The 21,638-nt window shown below is 37.8% G+C and overlaps 1 protein-coding gene across 2 annotated transcripts in view; it reads right to left on the reverse strand.

The window, feature by feature from the left end:
* Nucleotides 1-6,307: 6,307 nt before the first annotated feature.
* The window catches only part of mgarpa (mitochondria localized glutamic acid rich protein a), a 67,812-nt gene continuing 52,481 nt past the window's right edge, over nt 6,308-21,638 (reverse strand). For both annotated transcript variants that reach the window (XM_051928247.1, XM_051928245.1), the window contains 6 exons: nt 21,406-21,522; nt 19,643-19,759; nt 14,524-14,634; nt 11,609-11,698; nt 8,543-9,446; nt 6,308-8,445 (listed from right to left, as the gene is read on the reverse strand). In XM_051928247.1, the coding sequence (XP_051784207.1) occupies nt 9,439-9,446; nt 11,609-11,698; nt 14,524-14,634; nt 19,643-19,759; nt 21,406-21,522 (443 nt within the window). In that variant the 3' untranslated portion in view covers nt 6,308-8,445; nt 8,543-9,438. The remainder of the gene's footprint in view (nt 8,446-8,542; nt 9,447-11,608; nt 11,699-14,523; nt 14,635-19,642; nt 19,760-21,405; nt 21,523-21,638) is intronic.

Raw genomic sequence — 21,638 nt, forward strand, 5'->3', positions numbered from 1 at the left:
TGTCTTCAGCCATGGGACACATCTTCCCCATGTCCCACTGGCCCTACACAGTCCCAAAAACCACACCAAAAGAAAAAACACCACAAGATCACTCTTTTCCAAAATGTCTCGTCTCTTAAAAAGTCTTGTCGTGTCAAAAGATTTTTTTATATAATAGAGAGACATAAAATGTAAAAGTAAGTATTTTTCAAACTCTTTTAACAAAGAAATTGTTGGTTCCGTGATACTACTTTTTTTGTTCTTGAGACTTCTAATGAATATGAACATAATAAAATAAGAAATTTGACAAACAAAAAGAGACCATTTAATCTATTAAACATGTTCCTTTAGCTAATAGCCAAGATATCCTAATATCTCATCCAGACACTTCCTAAAGCAGTGGTTCTCAAACTGTGGGGTGGGCCCTCCTAGGGGGGCGCGAAGATGTGAAAAAAAAGAAAACAAGAATCGAAAATATGAAAAATACATCTATTGAAACCAAAACAAATTAACTTAAACTACATTGTGATACTAGAAAAATAAATATAGAGTTAGATAAATGTCGATACAAGTTAAGTAGGTATAATAAAATATGCATCTATGATATATCATTAATTAAAAAAGAACAAATTGGTATTAGTGGGCTCCTTTTAAAAAAAACATCCCTTACGTCCTCCTGGTTGTTCATCTCTGCACAGCTTCAAGTGCTGTTATATCTTCCTTATAGCATGGACACCAGAACTGCACACAAAACTCCAGATATGGTCTTACGAGTGCATTATATAGTTTGAGCATAATGTACTTTGATTTATAGGTAACAGTTTTTAAAATATAAAATAGCATCTCATTAACTTTTTAATTACTGTACTTCTGCACATTACTTAGATGATGAAAATACTGTGTCAGCATAAACCCCTAAATCCTTTTCAGAGGTTTGTTTCCTGTATGGCAGTGTCTGCCATCTTGTATTCATAACTGGTGTTTCTTTTGCCCACATCTAACACTTTGCACTTTTCTACATTAAACTGCATCCTCCAAGTACATGCACAATTCAGAGGTTTATCCAAGTCTTAGTGAATTGCTTTAGCTGCATCCTCAGTGTCCTCCAATTTTAGTATTATCTGCAAAGTTTATTAGCTATAACAAAGATATATGTCAATATTGTGAATGAGAAAAAGTAATGGCCTAATGACAGACCCCTGAAGGACTCCACTGATGACCTCACTCCAGGTGGAGCGGTCTCTTCTTATCTTCACCAACTTGAGATCCAGTGTTGTAAGATACCTACTGCTGCCTACAGCGTCTAGACTTAAAATGATTCTTCGTTCTGGGACTGTCTAAGTAAAAATATGTCATATGTTTTGCTTTAGTCAACTATTACAGTTTCCTGCTTAAAAATCAATTTCAATGATTTCTCCTTTTGTGTCCCTGAGGGTTCTTAAATTCTTTTTTATCTTCTATTTGCTACAGTAGTTCTCACAAAATTGCTTGCTGTTTGTTTTGGCTTCACTAGCATTTTTTCTTTGGTTTCTCTTTTGACCTTTTCAATTCATTTTTTTTATCTCTTGCTGTGGTGTTTTTTATTCCTCTGAGTCAGAATTATTTGGCTGATTTTTATTTTCTTGTACAGTGATCTTCTCAGTTTTACCTTTTTAAATAATGCCTCTATTTATCCATTTCTACTGACTTTTTTGGTCTTTTTGCTTCATTGGTTTTTGGAATGTACTTATTTTGAGCCTGGATCAGAAAGTCTCTGAAGTGACACCACATTGTCATTTATAGTTGCTGAGTCTTTACTTTCCCATTTTAAATATAAATACTTTCTCATCCTAATGAAGTCTGCTTTCTGCAAATTAGAAGTCTTTGTCTTGGAATATATTGGAGTGTTTTTAAAGATGACTAGGGGGCTATGTGCCAGCCACTTCGCGTCTCTGCCAGTCGCGTATGTCGATTTCACTTTCACTTAACAACAAATCTTTGAATTCTCGTAGATATGTCTCTTCATCGGGAAGAAACACTACTTTTCCCAGATGGCAACACAAATTAGACGATCTACAAGTCTCTGACTTAAAGTTTAAATCCAAACAATATATTCAATCTCTTTTCACTGTTCCGTTATTTCACCGAATAATAATGCCATCTTTACTATAATTTTTTTGAGACTTTCTAATTTTAGTACTTTCATTATCTCTAACCTGCTCTGCATGTGTTTTGCGCCAACATTTTTGAACCTCTTTATGACGTTCTACTTTGTCATCTACTCTTTGTCTTTTATTTTAAATCTCTTGGCACAAAGTCTCATCTCACAGGACTTGAAAGTATCTCTCTGAAAAAGTCTCATCTCGTCCCAGGATTTTTTTATATAATAGAGAGATATCAAAGTTTATTGTGTTGTGGTCAGTGTTGCTTAAAGTATCAGTAACTTTTGTTTTTAATTACTCTGTCGTTACTGTTTGAAAAGATCAGATCTTGACAGGCATCACCATGTGTTGAACTTGAAACAAACTGAGTGAGAAAACAGTCATTTGCCTTCAGGACCATTTCAGTATCCTCTTCTGTATTCCCAATAGGGGCTTCCCAATCAATGTTTGGAAAGTTAAATTCAACCATGACCACTATGTCCTCTTACATGCACATATGTTTTATTGGATCGAATGATATGTTATTGCCCAAAGTATCAGAATCTGGCAGGATTTAGCAAACTCCAATAACCTAATCTCTGGCTTCCATCTTTTCTAGTTTAACTCATTGTGATTCTGACATGTTCCCTTCTTCCATCTTGATGGGCTTGAATATTATCTTTCACACATAGCGCCACACCTCCTCCTTTCCTTCCTGGTCCTTCTCTCCTAAAGTATGTGTAGCCACTGATATTATATTCCCTTCCATTCCTCTCTTTAATTCCTACAGTATCATTGTCCCAAGTCAGTACTGTCACCTCTAGGTCATGAATTTTCTTTGCAATGTTCCTATCATTAAGAAGTAAACATTTTAAACAAGGAAAATTGCCTTTTTGGTCAATATTTTTTAGGTCAGGTTGACCGATTTTTCTCAGTTTCCTCCACACAGTGTAGTTTATACAGAGTGTTTGCGTGCTTCTCTGAAGATTCTAGCCCCAAAAATATTTGTCCCTTTCTCTGGTAGATGTTTTTCATCTCATCGGTAAAGGAAATGTTTACAGTAAAAGACATTCTTGTGGCTGAAAAAAATAAAACCCTCTTGTTCGCACTATTCCTTCATCCATGCATTATGATTGAATATTAAATTCTGTTCTTGTGTATTTTTTTTCCTGGTGCTTGAAGGATTTAATAAAAAATATGCAGCCATATGGTTATTATTGTCACAGGTACAGAGTACAGTGAATTTCTTACTTACAGGTCCTAATCAACTCTCCAGTGCTGTGACCAGAATATTACTACCTTACCTTGAATCTTCTGTCGTCTTTACCTTGAAGCCTCTCTTTTTCTTTTTTACCCCGTCTTCATCAATGCTACATTACAATGAAATAAGGATACCCGAGTTTGTTTTTCCACATTGATTATTTTTTATACATTCTTTAATGAATAAACTAATACTGCCCCCAATGAGCAAATAACATAATATTTATTTTGTTCACTTACTACACAAAAGTAAGGTAACCCTCAGTGCCCAGTTTAAATAGGTAGTGAAATCTATGGTCTCAATGACTGGCTCTGCCAGCTTTAGCAGGAATAACTGCAACCAGATGTTTCCTGTCTTTCTTGGCCAGTCTATCACAAAGCTGTAGGAGGATTCTGGCCCTCAAACTCCCAGTGTGGTAGAGGTCTCGGTTGTTTTCCTTCAACTTGTCTGATGCAGACTTCCTAGTGTTTCGAAGATCACTAACTTCCATTTTGATCCACCTGCAGTTAAGCTGCAGCTCACTAGCGGATGTCTGACATTTTCTCGAAAAATACTGCACTAAGAGCAGAATGCATGTTTCCTTCAGTGATGCCAACTTATCCAAGCTCTAATGCAGCAAACATATTCAAATACCTGATTGACAGTATGGGGCATTTACTTTGAGATACAGCAGTAGCTTCACCTGCAGGCATAATAGAATGCACAATGGTAAAAACGTTCCACTTTTGACTTATCTTTCTTTTAGAACTTTTTTTCAGTTTGAAAATTGAGAATAATTCCTACGGATTTTGGCAAACTGGCAACACACACTCAGGTCATTTTTAGTGAGTAGCTGTTGATAACATTTTTACCCAAAGTCTTCCTCCTCAAGTGACTCGGAAAGGCAAAGTACTTGACCACTCTTAACATGACAAAGAGGTACTGGTAGGCTCATTTAACGGACTTTGTGAAGGCCAAAACAGAGTTCAGCACCCCTAATGGAAATTGTCGCTATCGGGTTCTTCCATTTGGATTGCATGGGGCACCTACCACCTTCCAGCGTCTGGTGGATAAAGTGCTATGGCCCCACAATTACTATAGTGCCGCCTACTTGGATGACTTGGTCATCTATTCTGACACCTGGATGAAACACCTAGAGTAGGTTCAAGCTGTGCTCCAGACACTTGGAAAAGCCAGACTTTGTATCCATCCTAAGAAATGTTTCATTGGATTACGCGAGGCCAAGTATTTAGGCTACCTGGTGGGTGGTGGTTCAGTCAAACCTTAGCATTCCAAAGTAGATGCCATATTGAAGAGGCCCCACACAAAAACCAAGCTGCAGGTCCAAGTCTTTCTTGGTTTGGCTGGGTACTACCGCTGGTTTGTACCCCAGTTCCCTGAGACAGTGGTGCCTTTGACTGATTTAACAAAGAAACAGGCCCCTAACAACATGGTATGGGATACTAGTGCAGAAGATGCATTTAGTGACCTAAAGCAGGACCTGTTCTAAGGGCACCTAACTTTTCTCTACCTTTTATCCCCCAGACTGACACTTCGGACACAGAACTCAGTGCCATGCTGAGCCAAAGCGTCAACGGTATCAAACACCCCATCATGTTCCTGAGCCAGAAACTGCTGGACTGGGAAACTAGGTATGTGGCAATGGAAAGGGAGGCCTTGGCAATCAAATGGGCAGCAATACAACTGAGATACTACCTCTTGGGCCATGAGCTTACCCTGGTCACTGATCATGCCGCTCTACAGTGGATGGCAGGGCACAAGGAGTCTAACCCACGTGTCACTTGTTGGTTTTTAGACGTCCAGTCTTATAAATTTTCTGTCCTTTATCGTCTGTGTTCTCTCCAGGTCAATGCACCTCTCAGTTTGGCCTGCCCAACCCAACGTGTCTGGGCTGGGTTTGGGGGTTGGGGGAAGGCATGTCACACACATGCATATGGGGGGTCAGTTTACAGGCTCAAATAGTGTTATTTGTCAGCCAGACCAGGGGTTGGCATTCTCACCTGATCCTCTTGTTCCTCTGCAGTTCAGCCAAAGACCCTGCCTCCCAATGACATCACTACTGGTCCACCAACTGTTGAAGTCACTTCGGAGAACTCCTGATGACATCATTTCCAGTACCCAGAATCCATCTTCCTGCCACATCAGCACCTGTTCCGGTCGCCCTGATTCCACCTCTTCCTTTAATCCACCATATTTATAAGCCAGAATCAACCTGTTAGTCAGTTCAGTTGTGAACTCTGCTTCTGTAAAGACATGTTTCTTTTATTCTGCTGATTTTTCAGTATACGGGGTGGCCACCCCCAAACCTTTTTCTGCCTGCTGCTTATTTTTTAGATGGTTAGATTTTTTTGGGGATTTTTTTACATAGATAGATAGATAGATAGATAGATAGATAGATAGATAGATAGATAGATAGATAGATAGATAGATAGATAGAGGCAAGGAAACTGCAACTGTGATGCTGGCACTGTATTAGTGTAGCTAACTTGCTTTTGGGTTGATACCTTTAATCTTTCCCTATGTCTGTTCTTGATTTGTTGACATTTAACAATGTATGACCTCTGTGTCATTTGCTGGATCTTTATGAATTCAGCACATTGCTAACACCTATGGAAAACAACAACAGTCCACTGGAGATCCATTCTGCTTTGTAAGCCCATTCTCAGACATAATCCCAGAACCTTGCTGAACTGACTTTCTTTTCTCAGTGCCAGCAGGAATTTGGGACCAATGTGTTTACATATCTCTGCTACCATCAACAAGGATGGAAAAGCAGGCCAGTCCAAAAAATGTTTGTAAGAATTACAATTAGAATCATGCAGATAACCCTGGTCTACCATAACCCCCACAAGCTAATTTCATAATGGATGGATCTTCCCCCAAGATGCAAATGGAAACTAACATGGCCTGATTCAATTCAACTTAGTAATTAAAGAGACACAGTGTCTACTCTGGCTTCACAGAATTATTTTATTTCCATTATTTTAATCAATACAACTATTTAGCAGCAGCACACTTTTTCATTGGACACGATTCAATATATGTTTGATATCTTCTTATGTTGAATTTTTTTCTTTCTCATCCACAATTTACTACCTAAATAAGATTACTATTTTTAATATGTTCTAAAACAAAGGATGCATATGAATATTTAGCCATCTAACCAGATAATATCTTACAACATGCAAAGCTAATATTATATCTGATTTTGGGAAAATACTCCATTTCATTTGTGAGGTAGAGTGAAAAGTGTAAACCTTCCATTGGAACATTATTTTAATTTTGACCAGAAATCCTGAGTCTTTTTTTACTTGGACCAAAGCCTTTGTTTCAGCCTCTCGGCTGACATCTTGATTGTAAACCATACTGTGAAGACCAGACCTCCACCTAACACATGCACTGTCCCTGATAAGTGAACAGAAGCTCACATTCTGTTCTTATACCTAATGCCATTAAATAAAGTGACTGTGGTTAACTCACATTTTAAATTGGCCCAATTTATAGCTACAAAAAACTTACACAACATGTACAGATTGTCTGAGAATAAGAATTCTTTGCTTCACACTTTTAAAACACACGCTGAAAGAGAAAACAAGAAACATGAGGTAATTAGGAATAACTGTTATGTTTTCAGAATGTTCGCCCACCCTGGGACATTGTAAATGAACATCTGAGAAATGCTAAGATATAAACAGTGAAAAGTGGGAAAGACAATATAAAGTTAAAATGGAGGAAAGAACAACACTGGTAGCCAGCAGTTTTCAACTAAAGCATTCTTATACATTAGGCATTATTATAAACTAAGCTACATATAAAAGAGGCTAAAATTCTGGAAGAAAAAAATTATGTGAAATAGTCCAGGTGTTTAAAAGTTGGGGACATTACACTTAATACATTATTAGCATATTTTTAATTGTTCCCCTCCAACTTTGATTCAGCATCTTAAACTACACGGTTATGTATGTGATAATGCTGCTGTCTTTACAAGTACTGATTATAAGGAGCCGCCAGAGAATGATCTGGAGGCTGCCCAGCCCTTTAGATACAAGCCTTCTCATCCAACAGAGGGCATTAAAGACCAAGAAGGAGATCCATAACCCTGCTTGTAGTGTACCACATGCTGCGTCCCCTTCTGGAAACCATAAGATAAAGGATTATAACTATCACAACCCTCTGTGTTTTCAATGAACTGACCCCTGATTTTGTCAGCAGTAGTTCTGCTGCAAACAATTTACTGTTTTGCCAAAAAGGCAATAAATAGGGTTTCCTGCTGCCATGAATATGAACAGTTATAAATTTCTATGATTTTCTTGTTCTTTTTAGGCATATATGCGGAGTTCATGTTTGTAATTAGATTTCTTATCTTGAGGTATCAGTATTTTAAAGTTATTTGGAGTCTTCGTGTGCCATCATTTGTTGTCCTTATGGGTGCCGCCACTTTGCACTGCTTTGCGTGTAGTCTCTATGGTACCATGTGACATGAGTGGTCATAACAAGTGACGTCACTGGTACGACAGTAATAAAGTTGTCACTGTTCATCATTCATTGTCCAAATTTCTGGACTTGTAGTTGCTTTTTTCAAAAATTTTGAGAGTCTTCTTTTATTATTTCCCAAGAAGTTCTAGTGTGTTGTTTTTGTCTTTGATGTCCTGGTCCTGGTATTTAACTCTGTTCTGTCTCTAAACTTTGTTTTAGTGTTTTTCGGTCTCCCAGTCCCATTCACAACTTCTTCCTAGATTCCCAACCTTTTTTACATTTCTGAGGTCATAATTTTTGTTACAGATTGGCGTAGTCAGTAGGATAATGGCCAATCCAGTGGAGAAAGGAACCATAATATATATGCTGTGAACCGTAATATATATGCTACAACTAAAACTAATAAACCAAAAATATATGTTGATTTAGTGCATGCAGAATTATGAATCTCTTTCCAGGTATTGCCTTCCTGGGTATTGGAGAAAAATATAAGCATGTAAGCCATTGCATGGCCTCTAAATCTTTTCCTGGTGTATACCTTAAATCAGTCCCCATAAAGACACCATTATGATCAGAGATTTGATAACATCTTTATGCAACAAAATTTAACTGCAGAAATGTAAAAAAAAAAAACATCTTTCTGTAAACAACAAACACAAGTAAGACCAGAAAAAGAGTCTGTGGATTTCATTAACACAAAAGTAACATGTTGGTTTTCACACCAAAATATAAATATATCATCTTATCCGGTGACAAAAAGAAGGATGCATGTATCTTAGTCATACTTATGGTATATCTAAAACTAATCTGTCAACCACGTCATTCACTATTTATTAATATGGAGGCCATTTTCATCCTTGTACATCCATCCTTTTTGTATGGATGTGGGTGTTCCTACAGCAGGAAATGAATTGATATGAAAACTCCACATAGGGGTTGATCTGACTAAAACGTGAACCCACTCTCCAGGGACAGTGAGGCAGTAGAGCTAACTCCTGTCCTCCTCACCACCATGGTGCATATTTAACATCTGAATATAAAATGTCAGAATAGCAAAATAAATGTGGAATTCTGAGCCCCTAGTTACTCGGTAGATAAAACTAGATTGCTTTTGGGTTCACAACTCAGACCAAAGGTGTCCCGGCATTTAATATCATTAGGACAGACCTTATGAGAAGCATGTAAAAGAATTCAAATCATACTGCACATTGCCCTAAGTCATGAACGACAGATGCAGCAGTTTCACAATCTGTTTAACAGTTCATAAGACAAATGTTACTTGAAACAACTTTAAGGGAAAGGGTATTTTATCTAAAAACTAACACCAAGGAAAGTTTTGAGTAGTATTAGAAATGTATCAGGGCTGTTAGGACAGGCTTTGGCTCCCCTTGACTCTGCACTGGAGTTAACAAGTTTGAGTTACTTTTGTTCTGAATGCCTTTAAGCACATTGATTGGTTGTAGCAAATGTTAATGAATCTAGTTAATTTCATCTCTTTGTGATTACATGTCAAGCCTGCAATGTACATGGAGAGTAAAATGAAGGAAGGCACTGTGGTTTTCTACTATAAATTCTGCTTCTTCAGGATGTCGTCAAGTCAATTTAGGCTCCTGAAAAGAAAAACAAGAATCAGATCTCTTACATCATAAAATGGAATTTAACACCAATGCATAGACTTCTTACAGAGCTATCCATAAAGTCTTGGTGGTACTAGGAATAAACTGGCCTCGTGTTATTAAGTCTGGGTACATGCGAGTGGGCCTTTTGTGACAGACTGGCGGTCTGCCCACAGTTTGTTTCTGCCTTGTGACCAATGTTATGTCATATCATTTTCTAACCTGCTAAATCCAGACCAGGGTCGTGAAGGGGTGGGGGTTGGAGCTGGAGCCTTTCCCAGCTATCACAGGGCTCCATTCCATCACAGGGAGAACACACACACAAACACACCAAACACCCAATAGGGCCAATTTAATGTCATAAGTTCACCTAACTTGCATGTCTTTGGAATGGGAGAAAACTGCAGCACCCCGAGAAAACCCACGCAGATTCGTGGAGAACATGCAAACTCCAAGCAGGGAGGACCTGGGACATGAACCCTGGTCTCCTTACTGCGAGGCAGCAGCATTACCACTGGGTCACCATGCCGCTCCTATGGTCAATGTTGCCTGTATATTCTCCTGCCCTTCCATACTCCAAATTGGATTAATCACATTTGATAATGGATGGTTGCATATTTAGATACGCACAGTCTATAATCATGACGGTAAGTCACTGGAATGATGTGAGGGTGACATGTTACATCTAGCAATTTACTTATAATGACAGAGCCAATAAGAAGACAATAATTGATAGGACACAGAAGTTGGTGCCCATGATTTACTCTGCTGTGGACACTACTAGTTCTATAAACACCATTTACTGAATATCTAAGGAGAATATTTTACATCATTCTTAACAACACAGGACATATTCTTCCAATATGCCCCTTTTTAAATCTTGAAGTCATCATAATTCAAAATGGAAATCATTCTGTAGTAGAACATAACGTACATTTAGTTTAAATAATGAAGTTTTAGATTAGACATGGTGAAAAACTAGTGCCTTGTCACAGGAAGAATGCTATAATTCAATAACTTATCATTTCTTTGGGCTACTCCAATGATGCAATCCATATCAAATTTTAATGCATGAAAAAAAATCTGCCCTAAATTACTTGATCAACAAAAAGTATTATATGTAGTATTGAAATATCAAACACTATAGTAGTAGAACTATTAGGGCAGGGAAGTTCTTAATTTGATGTCAAACTGTCATGCAATATATGCAGGTGGCACAACAGCACACCATTTAGTGCTGCTACTTCACAGTTCTAGGGACAGTCCAGTCACTGTCCACGTGGATTTATCCCAGTGTCTCCTTAGGTTTTCTCTCAATATTTTGACTTCTTCCCTCATCTATAAAGATATACTTTATGTACAAAATGATTTGAGTGAAAGCAGCATGGTGGCATAGGGTTTGTGTCTTGCTCCTCCCTGTGCAGAATCTGCATGTTCTCCCCGTGTCTGCGTGAGTTTCCTCTGCATGCTCTGGTTTCCTCTCACTGTCCAAAGACATGCAGGTTAGGTGAACTGGTGACACTAGATTATACCTACAGTATGTGTGTAGTGGGTGTGAGTGTGTGTTCGCCCTGTGATGGACTGGCACCTTGTTCAGGGTTTGTTCCGGCCTTGCAATCTATGCCAGCTTGGATAGGCTCCAGCCCCCAATGCTGGTACCCTTGGTCTAAAGTGAGCTAGAAGATGACATGACATAACTATATGAGTGAATGTGGATATGTATGCAGGTGACAAGGTGGGTCTGATATCGTCAGGCTTCAGTTCTTTCTGTAACAATATCAAGGTTGTTGTTCCAGGGCTTTGGATGCAAGGCAGAAACTAATTCTTGAATAGGAAACCAGCATGTAGCAGAGCACTCAAAAATGCAGCTAAACACTTAACCTTATTTTATCTGTGCCAGATTCAAATGTTTTTGATTGGGACGAAAATGACAAATTGAAAGAACAGACTAAACAGTGATGAAAGTGGGCACATACAACTGATCAACAATCTACAGTTCATGTCATGGCTGGAAAAATGAAGTTAATTTGCTTTTAACAATACTAGAATTTCAAAGTAAAGCTACCTAAAGAATTAGTCTTACCACAGAGACTGGATTTCAGGACAGCTATTTTTCATTAAAAAAAAAAGATAATTTTAAACAAAATATCACTGACTTTCACCCAGAGCTACATCCTCGGCCACCGCTTGTGTTATGCTTTCTTCCTCATATGCGACTTTTTTCTCTTCAGTGTCTGTTTCAGCAGCTGAAAAGAATTCTTAATTTACTCCCTCAACATTAAAAGCCAAGGGATTTAAATCAATGTCTTCATTGTGACATCAATGAAATCACTCACAAGTATTTTGCCTGAACCACAGTAAACAAATAAACAAGTAAAGAAAAAATCCACTTCTACTTTATATTACACCCCTCTATTGTAAGCAAACGGAACTGATTATTGACTTTGGACTCCGCAAAGAGCCTCTATGTCTGATTTCTATTCAGGGAGTGGATGTAGAGGTGGTCCACTCCTACATAGAATTGGGATCTATATTAATGGCAGTTTGGACTGGTCTCAGAACACAGAGGAACATTTTAAGAAAGGGCAGAGAAGGCTCTTTTTACTTAAGAGACTGCATTCCTTTAATGTATGAAGTGACATCCTTTACATCTTCTATAACTCTGTGAAAGCCAGTGGGACTTTCTACACTGTGGTGTGCTGGACTGATAACATCACTTCAAGAGAGGCCCACCGAATCAACAAGCTAATTAACAGGGAAAGCTCAGTTATAGGACCCACTCTGGACCCCCTGGAGGTAGTAATGAAGGAGAGAAAGCAAAACTGAGTTCCATTATGAACACTGCCACACATCCTCTGACACACTAACACTGAGAACTTTCAGTCAACATATTATTCAGCAGAAGTGTGTCAAGAAACGCTACTGGGGCTCCTGTATACCAATAACAATATGTCTGCATAATATCTCACTGTGACTGTGAAAGCCAAGTCAGAGGTATTTTATTTCTTTTTAATTTTTTCCTTTATTCAGACCAAAGTGTGTGTATATTTATTTACTTACTTACTTACTTACTTACTTACTTACTTACTTACTTACTTACTTACTTACTTAATTACTTACTTATCTACCCATTTATATATTTATTTATTTAAAGAGCTTCTGTAAAAAGCCACATTTACCCTCTATCTATCTATCTATCTATCTATCTATCTATCTATCTATCTATCTATCTATCTATCTATCTATCTATACTACAAACCTAGAATTGCATGCATACATTTTTGTCAGTTGTTGCATAGGTGGTGTAAATAACATGTGACACTCTCTAGTAACCTACTTACTCAGGAAACACCTTGAAGGCCAGGCTATACAAAAAGATAGGATTTATTAAGATACATCAATAAACATAAGGGAGGGAGGGATAAATACATGGAATATATGAAGTACAAAATAAAAAGGACAGCACTCCAAACCCTAGAGCATCTCTTAGCATACATGCACAGGATCAAGCGATAGATAGCCTTCATTTACATAATTTTAGTGAGTCAGAGGTAGTCAGGCAAAAATATCTAATTAGAAGTTTCTGATATTTGAAATTTGCTATTTGACCTTTTCCATTAAATATTACTCTTGCGTAAGCGTTATTGTCCAGCTAATGTCTCGTCCATAAACTCATGAACAACAGCAAATCTCACAAACCTAACAAAGTGATGTTCTGAGAGACCTGATGTGAAAAGGTACTGTTACTAAAGCAGATTTAAAAAGAGTATGTATAAAAGAAAATGTCAGGAATTATCTTGGTATTCACTACTACATGGCAATGACATAATTATGTTTGCATTTTTTTGTATTGACTTTAAGCAGTGTTTAGTTTTTAGTTAAAAGACGGAAACTGTAAGAGAATGTAATTAATATGTGCACGTGGTAAGATAAATCAGGTAGTCCGTGATGATCAAATCATTATCATGTTTATATACCAAAAGCCAATAAACCCCAATCTTTTGTTGTTAGCCTGGTCGGGGGAATCTCCCATGAAAATAAATCTCCATATTGTATATGTTTTGTAAATGAAAGTATGAAAATGTCAGACTTTCTCATTTTTATTCAATATTAAACCATGCAATTTTCATACATTAAAAAATAATTTATTAAAAAAAACATTAGATGTACATAAGTAAAAATACACCAAAAACAATCACTGATAGCTTATTTAAACATCCCCTAATACCATTTTTGGGGTTTGTCAGTGCATAAAGAAATATTATATTTAGATTTACCTAATTAGAGTTCAGTACTTAATAATTTAAGACCGAAAAAAATATATATGGTACTTCTAAACATTTCAATTCCTGGGGGTGGTGCATCAAGGAAAATGGTTGAGAACTTCTGACCTAGGCCCTACTTACTTATCAGAATTTCATAATGTACTGGAGTGTAAATTATGATCCCAAGGTGCTAAAAACTACAAATATAAAAAATGTCTGTCCTTTATATTTCCTCTACCTTCTCATTATGTAACAACTGCATTAAAATGTTTTGTAATACCAGATGCAGATATGAATGGCGACAAGGGCTGCAGCCAATTCCTGTCCTAGCCCTGTACAGTGTTCTTTTTCATCTTAAGTATAGTCACTAACAACAAGCCAGTTTAAGAGTTCTCATAATTTTGCATTTCAATTCCAGAAAATCTTCTTCCTGATGGGACTGAGCTTTTGAAGTAAAGACCCACCTCTCCTGCTGGTCTCGAACAGCAGGGAAATTAACTTTCTGTCTGTTGAAGCATCTCATATACACAAATACAAGCCACATTTTCACTCACTGTTTTTAAATGTTACTCACTAACTGTACTTCTTTCTCAGACCCCACTCTGCAATGTTGATATCATGTGAAGCACCAATGCTAATGAATGACTAGTTACTGGGCAGGACTCTTGACCAATAGAAAAGGGAGGAGGCGGGTCTTAAATTCAAAAGCTTGTTCTCGTTTTAGCATGGTCCACTTTCATGCCCAGCTCTAACTCGGGGGCAGAGGGGGAATAATGAGGTACTGCTTTAATAACCACTAGACAAACCTTGATGCTCCTGGGCAACTTCTGCATGGCCATCTGTAGGACTTTCTTGTTTCTTGACAGATTCTTCCTCTTGTATTTCTGAGACAGAATTTTCAGCTACACCTGTGGATTCTACAAAAGAGGGCTTTGTTAGTGATCTCTTGGCCACTTAGAAGAGCCTGGAAATGACTGCTGAAACGAAAGAAAAAAAACTCTGTCTGCTATGCTTGCCTTCAATTGACTTACTTATAGTAAACACAACTGTGGGGTATCATTCCTGCCCATTTCATAACCAAGGGGAAATTCTGCTGAACAATTGCATAATTCTTTTCTTGCTTACAGTGTCCATTTACAGAATTATCTAACACCATGAATATTTTTTAATGATGTGTGTGCAGAGTTATTTGTATGTTTAAAAAATTCTTAGACTATGCAGAGGCCACAAGGAAGCAATGCAAATACATGTTGTGCTTCAGGAGGAAACACAGAGTTGTAAGACCTGAAGTAAGGGATCAGGAGATATGAGGAGTCATAAAGGGAACCAAAGGTTGAAACTAACATACTAACCATCAAAGACAAAATGAAACCCTAAATCCAAGTCATGGAGAACAGAAATTGGTTGGAAAACTTTTAGAACACACAAACACACTCACGAACACTTTGTTTTTTCTTTTTAAGTTTTATCTGTAAACTCAGACAATCAGGAAGCAGGGGCGGCTTTTTCATCTTGCAATCCACTCCCTGTGACTCACTGCACACAGAGCGAAATAACCAAGACACCCGCTCCTCGATGCAATGATAGGGGCTCCCCACAGCCCTGCATAATGAAACAACTGAGTCACCATGAGCCAAATTCACCAAGGATGACAAAGCTGGATGAAATCAGCATGTGTCTGCTTGAAGAAATTATTAGTCAAAAGTAGGATCAACTCTATGTTAAGGAGCTCTTTGTAGTCACCCAGGGGCGTGTGGGGGTCTTAATCCAGCCTTGTACAAAAGTCTCACCCACCAGTTGCGAGATAGCAGGTTTGTGGCATGTGCATTTTAAATGAATACATAATACACTCGCGTTATTGGACGGGGTGCAGGTAGTGTGGTGTAGCAGCTCCAGTGGCAGGTATGGGGAAGGGTGTTCCCGCATCCACATGAGCATGTATGGGATTGACCTTTTCCCTCATTGGCGCTGGAGCCTTGATTGCCACACCTGCATCCTATAGACTTTTAAAAGGGAGCTCAGGTGCAAGACAGGAAAAACAGAGGCAAATAATAGAACTGTGAGTAAGCACAGTATTGGGTGTCTGAGATAGTTTGAGGAAGAAAAGGCAGAGCAGTCGGTCGTCCTGCAGAATAGTGAGTGATCGGCACTCCATGGGGTTGATTGTTCCCTGCTGAACTTCTGGAGTAGAGGGTAGGATGGTCGTGGAATCCTTCCTAGGGTTCCAGAAGATGCTAAGAGTGCATGGGGTAAGATGGGAGGAGAGCTGGCTGAGAGCGGTGTGGCAGATGCCGACGGAGGCAACCAAGACAGGAGTTGGAAGTGAGGACGCAGCTGCTGGTGTCTCTGCTTTCTGTGCAATCTGTTGGGTGAGCTTGGGAGATAAGGGAGTAGTGGACGTGATGAGCTCAGATTGAAGGTTGAAGAAAAGAGAGGACCTGATTACTATGTGGTTTTATTCTAGTTTTATTTTTAATGTATTTATTAAATTTTAACTCACATATTTTATGGAAATATTTATTTATTGAAGATTTTTGAACTACATTTTAGGACACTTTGTTTTGTTAAATAAAACAATAAGCACGTGCACCAACCCCTTGCTGACTGTGTGTCCTCACTTGTTGCAGCTCATCTTTGGGTATGTTATCGATGATTCCGGGTTCAAAAGACATCCAGAAGCATTCAGGGAGGGTGGAGCAGACCCAGACTGTCACACCCGCACCTTTAACTCTGAATATCACACTAGAGTGTATCACCCATACTAATACCCTGGCAACTATCACAACAAACCTGCACAAAATAGCAGTGTTCACGAAAAACAAAATGGCTTCATGGGACAACGCAAATCTGCTAATCTGGCTGAATCCAATAAAACAAACAGAGAAATGAATTCAAGGCCTCAGAAAAACCTGAAAAGGAGTTGGAAAAAACCAAAACAAACAAAAAATAATAAAGAACAAAAGTCATAACAAACCCAGTGTTACTGGGATCAAGATCATGAAAACCCTCAACACAAGATGATGGTCCATCACAGGGTACATATCCGACACTTTTACTCTTTTTATACTGTGTAATCTGTGTAATAGTCTTGAAAAACTCATGCTGGAAACATACAAACTCAACACAGTGACTAAGTCAGTGATGGAACTCGGGGCAATGGAGCTGTGAAGCATCACTGGCACTAATTAGTGTAGCTGCCTCACTAGGTAATATTACACTCCCTCTCTGTATTCACTGTATTTTTTTCAGAATAATTGTGGTAGCCTTCTACTTGAAGTGACGTTGTGTGCTGTCACTTTTGGCGCATTGTTTTTCTCTCTTTCTCTGTCTCCCTCCTAGGACTTCATCCCTCTACTTGTCACACTTTTACTGTCAGGGTATTATGTAGTCATTAGCTAAGCCACCGAAATTTAACTCCTCATTGTAGATTTATGATGAGCAGGCTACCTAACCTACATATGCACCAACTGTAAGCAATATTTGTGAACAACTGCAGTGAACCTCTATGCTTGGAGACCATAGCCACAATAGAAAGACATTCTGTAAAATAAGCATAATTTGTTTGTTTCTGCATGGTAATCAACGACACATTACACAAATAGCATATAACAGAATTAAAACAACATCTTCTGCAATATTAAAGTCACGGACTTACATTTTTAGTTGTTAAACAGTTTTATGAAAGCAGTAAAGACTTGTGCTATAATGGTGCAACTGCTTATCCCTAATAAGCTCATGGACCCCCAACTCCAAGAAGTCAATGCCAATGTTTGCAGTTATTTTAAATTTGTTTGCTTTCTTTTTACTGAAAGCTAAATGAGTTGCTTTGTAATGTACAATACAAGCTGAAAATGTTATACGGTAACCCAGATTACTTGATTTGTTTCAATGTGTGAACATTGAAGCCCACTGCCTTCCCACATTGGCATGCCAAGCTGCTCTTTCCTTGCTGGTGTAGATATGGCTCAGGTCTTTCCCATGCTATATGCCACCCGTGTAATTCTATGCCAGTTGGTACTGTTCACCTACTTTCTGATCATGGCGCTGAAGAGCATTTTGGTTAGACATGCATGTAAAAATGTATAATTTTTTCATTTTTAAGTGACACCTGTATCCAAGGCAACCTATAAGGTTTAGGATACATTAACTGGTATCAGATATTTTTTAACTTGGAGTACAGGCAGGTGACTTGACCAGGGTCTCACAGTGAGTCAAAGGTAGGAGTTGAACCATCAGCCACGGGAAGTCCAAGGCCATAGCCACCACGTCATATTCCTGCCTTCCAAGACAATTTAAAAGAATAAATTAAGTTTGGGAAGGAAGTGTTATTACTAAGGGATTACTGAACATTCCTTTATTGAAGGCTATTTCAGTAATCTATTTTATGGTTTTTAGTAGCACAAAGTAATGAATCAGTGAAGAAGCCAATCTCTCTTCCCTTCCCCTACTACTTGCACGGTCGGATCTACTATAAGACTAATGAAGCTAAAGCTTCAGGGCCCCAGAAGCAACTTTTGTCCAGATTGCTTAAAAATTTTGGATGTCTACTGTATGAGGAGGGGCTTTTAAAAAATAAAATCAATAATTTAGTTTTATTTAAAACAAAACAGAAGTTAAAAGTAAAAATATTAGAAGGTTATTAAAGTATTATATAGGCTAGCTGTAAACAAAAAAGACATTTAAATTAAGGATGTTTTATTCTAAATATATTTAATATAAAATAATTATAAATAATTTAAATGCTATTAACATTTATGACAGAAATTAAAAATAGTACTAAAATTATTTATCTTAGGCTAGCCGTAATCGAAAAAATGTAAGCATATTTTATTGCTTGTGACCATTGCAAAGGACAACACTTTGGTAACTTTTTATTTACATGAATCTTATAAAACCTTAAAATATACTAAAATGTAAAACTATTAAAATAAATAATAATTTTAACTATCTACAATTAAAATACAGTAAAATTTAAAAGGTAATAAAAATATCTTCTTCAGTTGAAACAAACAGTAAATGAAGTGCTGTAACAAAAATGGGAGCTGTTAAAAAGGTATGTAAATCATATTAGCCTTGCATTTGCCTTTTCCATGTCTTAGCACTCGTTATAGCAATCTGGACAAGAATCTATTTCAATAAAGTTTTCATAAGGATACAATATTTTAAGTACCCATACTCAAACATAAATATTATTTTTAGAAAAATAAGGTAAGTAATAAAGGCGAAATAGTGTTAGATTAGTCTAAGCCTATTGTTTTTATGAACAGTGGTCATCCAGACCTTGTTGCTTACGAATGGGTCCCCTTAACAGTTCAAGATTCAAGGCCCCAAAAATGTAGGTCTGCCAATGTCTACTTGAATAATCTTTTCACATAAGCATCTGAGAACTGGCATCAGATTGTGCTGAAATCTTACACAGTTTTAATCTCAGTACCTGACTAGGATTGCCATGCCTCTAGCTTTTGGTGTGCATGTGCCCTTTCCTTCCACAGTCCAAAGTCTTAGAACTCAGTAGTTAGGCAGATATAAAGTAACCTGGTGTGGCTGAACATGACAGCTTGTGTTAGGGCATACACTGATGTCTTGTTCAGGTTTAGAGCTTCTGTGTTGAATATAGAGGTTTTACAATGGTGAGAAGGACAGTGTAACAGTAAACCTTATGTTGAACTGTTCTAAAGATCAAGCACAGCCTACACATCTCAAAAATATTACTTTGAGTCTTTGTTTACATAATGAAGCTACACTGACTTTTTGTTCACATGTGTCTTTGCCAGAAAATCTAAGGTGAACTAGTATTAGTGAGTGTTGGTGTATGCCCACAAATTAAAAGACACTCCACCAAGGCCTACAATAATATTTAATGTTCAGAAAGTTTATGAAGCTCTTAGCTAAAGTTATGTTTTTTTCAATTATATCCATGCAAACCTTCAAATTCCTGAGCAGTTTCTTCCAGTATTTCTGTTGAGTTCTCGGCAGATTCCTCTTCTTTTAGCATGACCTCATCAGCAGTTGATGAAACCTGGGCAGCAGCATCTGTGACATCTGAAACGCAGAGACAAACATATAGGAAAACCTTGAAATCATGATCCAGGAGAAACCAGTACATGTAGAGTTCTCTAGCAATGCCACTTTATGGATCCAGAATCGTGGGTTTGAACACCAAGCCTGGTCATTGACTTTGTGGAATATGAAGATTCCTTCTATGTTTTCCACCCACATTCGCCAAAAAGCATGTGTAAGATTGACTGGTAAGTCCACATTTTCCCTGTAAAGGTTTGAGCATGGTTGGGTGTGTCAGAAGTGCCCTCTCCAGCTCTATTTAGTCCCTTGTGCTGCCAGAATAGACCCTGAGCAAGATTAAGTGAGTTTGAGAATGTTATATTATGGTATGGTTTTTGCTTTAGAATATCCAATTATGGTCCACCACAAATTTGAGAGTTCCAGAAAACAGCAAGTTTTTAGTTCAACCACCCTAGGAAAACTCTTGATACCCGACAGTCTAAGAATTGAAAGGCTGATCCATGCTTTTTCTAGTTAGTTTCCTTATTAACATACTTCAGAGCTAATGAAAGTTGTCTGTAAGTCCTGTTCAAATACAGAGGAGAAATGCAAGGTGCAGCATTCACCTTGGACTGCGCTCTCCCTCACACACTGGTTTGATGGTTGTAATTGGCGCTTGTCTGTTGCTGTCTCTCTGTATGTCACCAATATAATGTTTGCAGGCACGTTTATTATACACCCTGACTTTTCACAGTCTGGCTAATATCTTTAATGAACGTGTGTGACATATTTAGTCTTGCTGATCAGACATAAAACCACAGTGAAAAGGCACAACGTGAGGCAGACAGTACCATGCCGGCCTGAAGGGGGTGCATGTGAGCCCAACAGGTGCTTGTTGCAGCTGTTCTACGCAGAGGCTCTAGACGCCAATAAGTTAGCGATATCAGAAAGTCAAGTGCACTGCAGAGGTCCATTTATTTTAATTTTTTGTTCCGACTGACTGCCAAAATGAAAGATTAAGACTTTTAAAACTAAAGGAAAATAAGGAAGACTTTTACCAGAAAGTGACAGAAATTTTCGTGGAGAAGGATAGGCGCATGGACTTCATTTACAAATGAAGGTGAGACCATAAATGGTTTTCAATTTTGTAAAAAATAGGATCAAACTAAGAAAAAAACAATCCAATATTTAAAAACTAAATTTTTAACCCTAAATAAAATATTCTTTTGTCTTTCTTGTTATCACTTTGTTGAACAGTCTGTATTAAAATTGATTAAAGCATCAGAATTAAAGGCTTTTAAAAACAACTAAATATTTCAGTTAAGGTCAAAATTGAAATCTGTTTTTTGTATACCACTCTATACTTTCATTTGTATTGAATGAGTGTGAATTGTGAAATTGCAATGGCAAATTTAGAACACATGGAGGGTGCAGAGCAGATGCGCTCTCTCGCCACTATAAATGTAACGTTCTTTCTTAGCCAGATATGTACCTTACCTATCTGGGTGTAAAGAATGCTGATGAGATATGAAACATGACGAGCAGTCAATGTGCATTATGGCTGCCAATTGAATTGTGAATAAGCTACTCTTTTGGGTTCATTTATTTGTAAATCTGACTCTGAAGGACTCAGTGCCTCACCAGCCATGAACCTCACCGCACGTCACTGCTTACACAAAGCACCTTACCTTGCAAGATGGTTTCTTCATCAGCAGGCTGAGCGTTGGGCACAAACTCTCTGTCTGTTATAATCACTTCTTCTTCCTCTAGTGTTTTTATTTCAATGGGTTGGACAGCTACAGAAGCTTTGAACAAAACATTTGGTAATCATTCACACCAGAGTCACTGACTCTACATTTCATTTCAATTCAAGACCATCGTAAATTGATTAACATACTAATTAACTAATTAGTGATTGATT

This window comes from Erpetoichthys calabaricus, chromosome 5 (assembly GCF_900747795.2).
Source record: "Erpetoichthys calabaricus chromosome 5, fErpCal1.3, whole genome shotgun sequence".
Taxonomy (NCBI): domain Eukaryota; kingdom Metazoa; phylum Chordata; class Cladistia; order Polypteriformes; family Polypteridae; genus Erpetoichthys; species Erpetoichthys calabaricus.